The following is a 9,721-nucleotide window of genomic DNA, read 5'->3' as shown; positions in this document are numbered from 1 at the left end:
TCCCCGCGCGAAGTGCAGATTCTGCCCCGAAGGCACCAAGCTGAAAGGCGCCCAAGGAGAAAAAGGATGGGCGGCTTTCCCGTTATTAATGGCCGTTCAGGCCTGAGTGAAGTTAAATGGCAGCGCCGTTTTCGCAAGGGGGCAGCGCCGAGCCTCCTCCTCCTCCTCCATCCTTGCACGGAGCGCCTCGAAGCCCCCGGTCCACTTTTAGGAAGGGCGCTCTCGGCTGCGGCCCTTGCCTGAGAGCAACCCCCTCCCCCCTGAGCGCGGCAGGGACTGCCTGAGGAGAAGGCGCCTTCCGTAGCCCCGGGCGGGGCCAGCCCCTCGCTCTCCGGCCTCCATCTTTGAATCGGGCATGAAAAAACCCCTCAGGCCCTTAAAAGGGAGGGAGGGGCGCGGCGCTCTTTTAGCTCCGCCATCTTCGTAACGGGAAACGTGCGGGCGCCTCTCTCATGCCTTGTGAGGGCAGAGGGAGTGGGCGGGGCCTCCGGGGGGAGGAGGAGGAGGCGGTTGTTGTTTGGAGGAGGAGGAGGGGGGCCCATAAGTGTCCTGGGGAGGGTCAAAGGTGAGAGGTCAGGGTTCCGAGTGGTGGCCCCCGAGGGGGGTGGGGAGGCTTCGGCGGAGGAAGAACTGAGAGGCGCTGGCAGGTAATGCAACCCTTTCCCACCTCCCTCTGGAGCCCTTCTTGGAAGGGGAGGGGGGAAGGTGTTTGTGTCTGACCCCCTTTCTTCTTCCTCCTCCCCCCGTTAACGTTGTTTGTCTGGAGATATTGTGATCTGCCGCCCCCGCCCTCAAAGGGATGAACATGCGTTTTGCCGTATTGCTGGAGCAGAACCCAGGAGTCTTGGCTCCCTGTTTCCATCCCTCACTGCGACCCGTTAGAAAGGACCCCACTGTCTATTACCCACCCCCCAAAAAAGAGAGCCCCGGGGTCTGGGTAGGGGTAGCTTTTCTGCTTGCCCTTTTCTGGGGACCCTGGAGACGTTGCTTCTTGACCCTCCCTGCTTAAATGTGCTAGTTTGCCTTCCCAATGGCAAAAGTTTGCCCAGGATAGATTAAGCAGCAGTTCTCTTTAATAAGAATGATTCTTGTTTCGATACAAATGCTTACAGAAATAGTTGGTAGCAGGTGCTGCTTTAGAAGAGGCATTATATGCCATTCTCTTCAAATATGGTCCATGCGTGTGGTCCAAAGGAAAGGTCGTTGGGTTGCCTCTCAAGTACTGTTTCATCCACATAACTTAAGCCAATTTAATACGTATTTCAGTCAACTAAAGCCCTTAACGTTTGCCCAGCTGCTATTTCCATAACATTGATGTGTGTACCCCTTCTCTTTTTTGTTTGCCTGTAGGATGACGAACATGGCGGATAACCACAAGGAAAGCTGGGCGGCCCTGGTTGCTGCAGCAGAACAGTACCGGCGTCAGACAGGCAATGAGATAGTGCTGCTCACCGCCTTCAGGGCCCCACCCCCTGGTGGCTTCAGCTACGCACAGCATGGAAGTGGGGCTCTGGCTGATGCCGTTCAACGCTACCTCGAAGATATCGCGGTGGTTCACAAGACCACCGCCTTTACCTATGCTGCCCGTCCTCCTTCTGCCCCCCGCCCAGGTCCCACCAACGGGTCTTACTCCAGGAGCTGCCCCTCTACCAATGCCTCAGATGAGCCTGCCCCACACAGGACACCTACCCCCCAGGGGCCCTTGCCCCAGGCTTCTGGAGGCCAGGAGCACGAAGAGGAAGACGATGAAGGAGACAGGAATACATTGACAGAATTGGAGCAGCCAGGTGGGAGAGAGCATCCCAGTGACACCACTGGTACGTCTATGTGCAGTCGGTGGTTTGTTTGTGGGAAAAAAAATATTTATCTCGGCTTCCCTTAAAATGCTTACAGTGGCTGACAGTAGCATCATTGCAATGCTGTATAATCACTAAAAATGGGGAGTGATAGGCAACATCTTAACAAATAAAGCAAAAAGTCACAGCAGCCAGAAGTAAATTCATTAAAGCAACATTCACACCATACGTTTAAATCACAATGATACCATTGAAACAGTTGTGGCTTCCCTCAAAGAATTATGGGAGCTGTAGTTTGTTAAGGGTGCTGAGAGTTGTTGGGAGACCCCACTCCTCCCCCAGAGCTTAAAAATCTTAGTGGTTTAAGAATCAATCCCTCTTCCCAGGGACCTCTGAATTGTAGGTCTGTGAGAAGAGGAGGGGTTTCTTAACAACTCTCAGTTGTTACCCTTAAGCTCCCTTTAGTATCGCAGTGCTTTAAATATATGGTGTGAATGTGTCCTACATTATTCCTGTCTCCCAGGAGCTGCTGCTAGGACACTCCCTTCTCAAGTAGCCTGGAGCATTCTCTGCTGTGGATGTGTCCCCAGAGGAAACCACCAGACCTCTTTCAATTCAGGAAGGCAAGCTTTGCAGCACTAACGCTCAGCTGAATCAGTCTGCATAGGATAATGCTTGGTTTAAAGTCATTATTATTATTTCACCCTCAACAAGGGTTTGTTCCATGCATGAGGTTTATCCATAGCAATATCAAGATTTCCTTTTGTGGAAAACTGCTGAAAGTGTGCCTTTAACTCCTAGAAACTTGGTGTTTCTTTCTTCACTGCAAAATCCTGAGTATTTTGCCTGTTCTGGTCAGGATGCACTAGTCTTGTTCAGATCACAGATAATAAACAGAGATAATGAGCTGAAATTTTGGTGTGGCTTTCTCATTGAATCTGCTTCTTCCAAAGTAATGCTTTCTTCACTCCTGTTGGATGTTTCCTGACACCTAGCACGCAGATGCCCCTTTCTCAGAAACTCAACTTTGGATAATGCTTTTTTTCCAGATCAGAATCCATATCCAGGCACACAGCACATCACCATCCTTGCCTTCCCAAAGGAGAGAGGAGCTCTTCACCATTTTAGCAATACTTGAAAGTATAATTTTTGACTCTTTAAATCTGCCCCCTAAAGAGTTTCAATATAGCCCCAAGCTCACAACCTAGAAACAAAAGTGTTTCAAAGTGGTGTTTATGGTGATAGAACTTGCGGAATTGACCACTTTAGTGGGAATGGTGGTTTGATAACAGAAAAAGACCCTGTGTGAGAGACAGGGAAGGGAAGATCTCTCAGGGTGGGAGCCTGGGAGATGAATGGGATGCTCCCAGGTGAAAGCTGGAAGGGTCCACCCGCTGTTGTGTGAGACAAGGTTTAAGATCTACCCCTGACAGGGGGCTGTGTATTCCCACCCACCCACTGCCTTTCGCTTTTTCTTTTTTACTATTTAGAACAGTTTGTTTTTTATTGTATTGTATGCTGAAAAGTTTCGATAGAAAAATTAAAAACCAAAAACACACCACCTGCCAATACCCATTGATAGCTTTATCCTCCATGAATTTGTCTAAGCCCCTTTTAAAGACGTTAAAGTTTGGTGCCACTATTAACATCCTGCAATAGTGAATCCCATTGTTTAAACTATGTGCTGGTCCAGTTGCCGTCCCAGAAAACTGGACTGCTGACGTACATTGCGATCAGATTTTATCGCAGAAAAATACGATTTTCGTGTAACGTTGCTTCTGTGCCACTTAAGGAGATGTAGCAAAACTGGCTGTCAGGTTTCCAGGCTCTATCCCAGCTCCCATTTTAGCTTATATTTTGATGTGGAAATAATGAGAAATGCAGTATTTTTCAGAGACTGAACGCAAATGCTTTGTCCTTTAATCTGTACTTCTTGGCACTGAAAAAAAACAACCCCTCTCCCACCCTTTCCCTCCGGTATGTTCTTAAATCAGAAATGCTTTTTAAAAATAAAAAAATCACCTCCTCATCTGGTGAGGAGTTCCACGCAGGTATATGATGTTAAAATTGGCCCAGGTGGCTTTAAAATAGACAGACTAGAAAAAATGAATAGATCGATTAATAAATGTTGGAGGTGCGATAAGATGAAGGGCACTCTATACCATATGTGGTGGACATGTTCAGAGATCAAAAAATTCTGGGAAATGATCCATGAAGAAATTTAAAAAATTAATAAACGTTTCATATAACAAAAGGGTAGAAGCATACTTATTAGGAATTTTGAGTAAGGATATCCCCAAAGATAAAATTAACATATTCCTATACCCAAAAACAGCAGTGAGAATGCTGGTGGCCAGTTACTGGAAAGGAAATAACATCCCAACAAAAAGGGAATGGTTAAGTAAACTATGTGAGTATCTGGAGTTAGCAAAATTGACGGATATAATAAGGCATAAATCTAAAACTATGGTACAGAAACAATGGGAATGCTTAAATGAATATTTACGCAAACAGGGATCAAACACGAAAGTTTGGTTGTGCTTAGAATACTGAGAATACCTTGTGAAGAATACTGAGAATACAAAGATTAGATGGACTACGAAAGAATTTAAGGAAAGGAAGTGACTGAAGAACAGATGTAAAGGTGAATTAGATAACGAAGAGACGTGTGGTGAATGCGGTGGAAGTCTTTTATAATATTTTAATTAGGATTTAAATATTGTAATGTTTGAAGTATGAATTTGGAATAATTGATTATGAAAAGTATTTTTTCTCTTCATTCTTTTTCTTGTTTCTTTCTTTTATCTTTTGTCTTTCTTCTTTTCTAGTCTGCATTCTGGAAAATTGTGTAGACAAAATGTTTTTATGTATGGTTATGTATTGTTCTATTTCTTTTTATTTGTTTTTTGGTAACTTTTAATAAAATTTAATTAAAAAAGGAAAAAATAAAAGAGGATTGTACAGATTCATGGAGGAGAGGGCTCTCAATGGCCATGATCCATGCTGTCTATGCTCTGCCTCCGCAGCTGGAGATAATAATGCTTCTGAAAACCAGTTGCTGGAAACCACCATGTGAGAGTCTTCTCCTGTGCTTGTAGGTTTCCCACAAGGCATCTGGTTGGCCACTCTTGGGAGCAGAATGCTGGGTTAGAGGAGCCATTGACCTGATCAAATGGGTTCTTCTTAGTTTTTAAAGTTGCCACAGGAAGGGGAAGAGGCTTTGCTTACAGTTGCCACTTGCATCTCTCAGTTGAGAGATGGAACTTGAAGCAAAATATAGCTGTACCTAACTAGTGAGGGATCCCAGTATAATTGGGGGTTGGGGGGTTCCTCCGGACGTAACTGTGTGGATCGCTCGATAAGCAGTCCCAGAACGGCTATTTCTCATGTTCAAATCGGGGGTCCCTGTGCATACAACTCAGCGGGATCTAATTCTGTTTTGTTTTTAATTCACTTCCAGGTTTGTTTGTGATGGACGAGGATTCTCCAAGCCAGGAATATGAGCCTTTCTTTGACTCTGATCTGGAGAGCACTGACGGTGAGCGGCAGCTGAATTTCCCACTTTTTTTTAAAGTCTCTTCACTCCCTCTGCCAGCTTCCCACAATGTACGTACTATGTTGACTGCAAATGTGGAAGAAGCCAAGATACTGCTGATTGCATTAGGTAAAGGGACCCCTGACCATTAGGACCAGTCGTGGCCGACTCTGGGGTTGCGGTGCTCACCTCGCTTTATTGGCCGAGGGAGCCGGCGTACAGCTTCCAGGTCATGTGGCCAGCATGACTGAGCCGCTTCTGGCGAACCAGAGCAGTGCACGGAAACGCCATTTACCTTCCTGCCGTAGCGGTACCTATTTATCTACTTGCACTTGGAGGTGCTTTCGAACTGCTAGGTTGGCAGGAGCTGGGACCAAACAACAGGAGCTCACCCCGTCATGGGGATTCGAACCACCGACCCTCTGATCAGCAAGTCCTAGGCTCTGTGGTTTAACCCACAGCACCACCCACGTCCCTGCTGATTGCATTAGGCCTGGAGTCATTCAAGACTTTATAGGTATTTTGAGGGAGCAGCTTTTCCCACATCCCCTCTCTGTTTGTCAGGATCTTCCTTGTGGGGCATCGGAGAGGATCAGCAGTCAGAGGAGTGAAGTGGTGAGAGTGTACCAGAGAAACTTGGGTTTTAATCCGTGCTTGGCCCTGAAGCTCGCTGGGTGACCTTGGGCCAGGCTAGCCTACCTTACAAGGTGGTCTATGAGGATAAAAGAGGTGACCCTCCCCCAATCCCCACACTTGCTGCTTTGAGCGGCTTGGAGGAAGGAAACAATAAATGTGAACAATGGGTACAAGGAGTAGGGCTCTGTTGCTTCATACATTCATTAAGTTTTTTTATTCTACCAGGGTTTTGAAGGGAGGTGGCAGCAGAAGTTATGTGCATCCTAATGACAAACGAATTGCCTTTCCCAGCCAAATGTCCCCATAGTCCTTTTGTTCTACCTCCAGCAAAGTCAAAGCAGATGTCTCGGGAAAGCTTGCAAGTGGGCAGACCACCTCCTGATAACTTGGCTCCAAATATCAATATCTCTTAAGATGTAGCACCCGGCAACAGACCTGGAGATACTGCCTTGGAACATGGAAGCTCCATGTTCATCTTACAAACTGTAAGGCAAGCCGGGAAGAGTCTGTCTAAAAAACCTTGCAAAATGGCTTCTAGAGATGCATCTAATTTTGCTGTCCAGGTGAGGTAGGGAAAAGAGCAAATATGTTGGGCTGTTCTGACAAGAGCCTCAGGCCATTGGGAACCACTTGATCTAGTATTTGCAAGAACTGGTGGGCAAAGGAAAGGAGTAACATTTAGGAGATTTTATCTTGGTTGAACACTTCCGGAAGGGAGCCTGACACTCTTTCGTTACTGCTAAATTTACAAAAGATAAGGGAGGCATCTCAGGGACTTTATACAGTAGAAAGGAGACATTTGCTTGAAACGTGCATGCCTGGCTTCCTGTAGTGGAGTTTCTCTTCAGGCCTCTCCCGGCCATGCATGCTATGTCAGCAAAAGCCGGAGGTTTCATGGGGTGCTGCAAAACAACATCACTCGTCTGTAAAAAACATACAACCTTTTCATTGCAGTGTTGGGTCCTTAGCTGTTGTTGGACTACAACTCCCATCATCTCCAGCTAACAGGACCAGTGGTCAGGGATTATGGGAGTTGTAGTCCAACAACAGCTGAGGATCCAAGTTTGAGAGACACTGCCTTAGTGAGTTTTAGGAATTTGGAATAAATGGGAGCATAGTTCCTGTGAGAGTGATGTTATCCCTCCCTCCTGTAGCTAGGAGGATACTTTTTGATGGTTCATTTCTTTTTATTTCCTTCCTTCCTTCTGACCCATTTTTCTCCCCCCCCCCCATTTCTCTCTCCCAGATGGGAGTCTAAGTGAGGAGGCTCCTGGCCAGACAGCCCCTCCACCCCTCAGCCATCAGTATGCCAAGTCCTTGCCTGTCTCAGTGCCGATCTGGGGCTTCAAGGAGCAACGGCAAGAGATGCGATCCTCTGATGAAGAGAACAGCAAGGTGGGTAGGAACTGAGAATGTGTGTTGGAAAGGCAGATATATTTTTGGGGGGGGTACACTCCAGAGCTCTCCCCCTTCCTTTTTAAGACAGGTGTGTAGGGTTCGGCTGGTGGGTAAGCTCCAGAAAAACACATCTTCCAGCAGGGTGGTAGGGTCGCCGCTGGAAAGATGCTGGGGCCACATTTGCAAAAAGTTCAAACCCGCCCCCCCCCAGTTCCTACAGGTGTCACTGTAGCTTTTGTAAGTGGCTGGGACTGCACATATCCTGTTGCTGCAGCTTGAATGCACAGAAACGAAGGTCGATTGCGTTAATTCAGCAGGCAAGGAGTCTCAGCTTTACTTTGCTTTCTTTAAAAATCATGTTCTTACGATTGCAAATATAGGCTTTGAATGTGCGTGGCCAACGGGAGATAAGTCAGAAGTGAGCGAGGTGAGGCCTGTAAGTCGTCCACAGCCCTTTCGCCCTCCTCATGATTTTGGCAGACAATTGTGTGATGTGTACTTTACGCGAAAATCAGCAATAGTGTTTTTTTTAATGGTGCTTGAGCAAAGGATAATGCCTGAGACCGGTTTGATGGAGAAGAGGGAGACTTAGGGGGCGGCCTGGGTGCTGGAGCCGCTTGCAACTAGTGTGAGCCAGAAAGCAAAGTAGGTGAAGGATCTCAAGGAAGGAGGTTTATCTTGGGTTACGAAAAAGGCCAAATGGCTTCCACTAGGAGTTGGCCATTTAGTGTCACTAGTCCCATGCTTTGGAACACAAAAAGAACAACAACAAAAAACCTGTTAACTTTCAGGTGTTTCTGAAATACATTCTTATACCACCAGGCCTATATGGTGGCTTAAAGCATCCTTGATTGACCTGTTATTTTTTAAATGGTGCTTAATTTTGTCATGCACTGCCCTGATGCCTTTATATTGTTCTGCGTTATAAGCATTGACAACAGAGAAGAAAAGAAATACACCGAGTCTCAATTTGGAGTTGTATGTCTTAGAGTAGAATGCATAGACTTTGGAAGTTGGGTGGCAGAACCTCCAGACTCCCAGTGGGTGCTTCTGTCGAAAAGCTCTTCTAGGTAGAGAATTTAGATGTAGGATGGGAGCGATCTAGTTTTGCTGACTTACGTAATAATTTAAAACAAATAACGAAGACTTCTCCACCTGGCTTCCCCTCCCTTGCTCCTCAATACAGCATTCGTCCCCCGACCTGGAGAAAATTGCTGCCAGCATGCGAGCTCTGGTGCTGAGGGTGTCAGATGGCACAGAGATGTTTGGGGACCTGCCTCGGCCGCGCCTCAACACGAGCGACTTCCAGAAACTACAGCGGAAATACTAATGGATCTGGTGGCCCTTTGTCCCGCCCCTTCCTCTGTTTGTGCCCTTTTATTTCTCCCCCCCCACACACACACATCCAAATCGGTGGACAGGGTTGGAAGCTCCCCTCAAGCCATACAACTCGAATTCCCGCCCCTCTCTTTTCCCACTCTAACTTTCCTGAGCTCCCACAAGCTTTAAATTAAAGTGATGACCTCAATCTCCACACTACAGCTGGCGTGGAGGGTCCAATTGTCTCCTCTCCACGCCAGAAATTCTGTCCCACTTTCCCCTTCTATCCTATCTAATTGAGGAGGTACAGTTGTTGTTTTTTCTGAGAGGGGTCCCTGACACATAGAAGAGGGAAATGGAACACTACGGACGGATACTGACAACAAATACACCCCCATATCTGTTCTTGCCACCACCATCAACCCTTCTAGTCTACCCCAGCATCTGGCTGCGGTGGGTTCCCTTCCTCAGTTCCCCAAGCCCCCCCCCTTTTTTGCTTTCTTCCTCCCAAAATAAGTGTCTTAAAATATCCTTTGCACATAAGCTGGGTTTGTCTATACACTTGACCTAACTGACCCTTTGTAGAGCAGGGCAGCAGTGGTGGGGGAAGGAATCCTGTCGTTTTCTGCTTGCCCCCCCTCCCCCTCCCCCACTTTCCCCATGCATAGCTCTCTCCCAATTTCCAGGAGCGGTACTTCAGGGTCCTTTTTTCCCTCTTGGGGGGAGGGGTGGTGCAAAGGTGAGGCTGCTCTCATGGCAGGCGGGATGTAAAAGCGGCTCTAGGAGTCACCTACACCCCTCCGTTTATCTTACACCCACCCCCTCGCTGCCCCAGCATAATACTTTTGTATCAGATTTTTCAAGGGCGCTTTGTGGCCCTGGCCCTCTATTTTTGTCCAAAGATGATTGGTGAATTGGAAAGGAGAGGATGTATTTTTTTTCTCCTTCCTGCAAACCTACAAGCCAATAATAATAATAATAATTAAAAAAAGCTGTCTTTTACCAACTCTTTTGCTGTATTGTCTGATTGACAAGA

The 9,721-nt window shown here is 46.9% G+C and overlaps 1 protein-coding gene across 1 annotated transcript; it reads left to right on the top strand.

Annotated features, from left to right (window-relative positions):
- The first annotated feature begins 5 nt into the window (after positions 1 to 5).
- Positions 6 to 9,691, top strand: AKT1S1 (AKT1 substrate 1). The gene is given in 6 exon segments (XM_081837535.1): positions 6 to 533; positions 535 to 647; positions 1,351 to 1,817; positions 5,257 to 5,334; positions 7,214 to 7,362; positions 8,552 to 9,691. Coding segments are annotated over 6 exon segments (1,032 nt in total). The 5' UTR covers positions 6 to 452; the 3' UTR covers positions 8,696 to 9,691.
- The last annotated feature ends 30 nt before the right edge of the window (positions 9,692 to 9,721 follow it).

Source organism: Podarcis erhardii, assembly GCF_964252035.2.
Source record: "Podarcis erhardii genome assembly, chromosome: 13".
Classification (NCBI taxonomy): Eukaryota; Metazoa; Chordata; class Lepidosauria; order Squamata; family Lacertidae; genus Podarcis; species Podarcis erhardii.
Note: the sequence above shows the minus strand (reverse complement) of the source record. Positions and strands in the feature narration are given on the sequence as shown.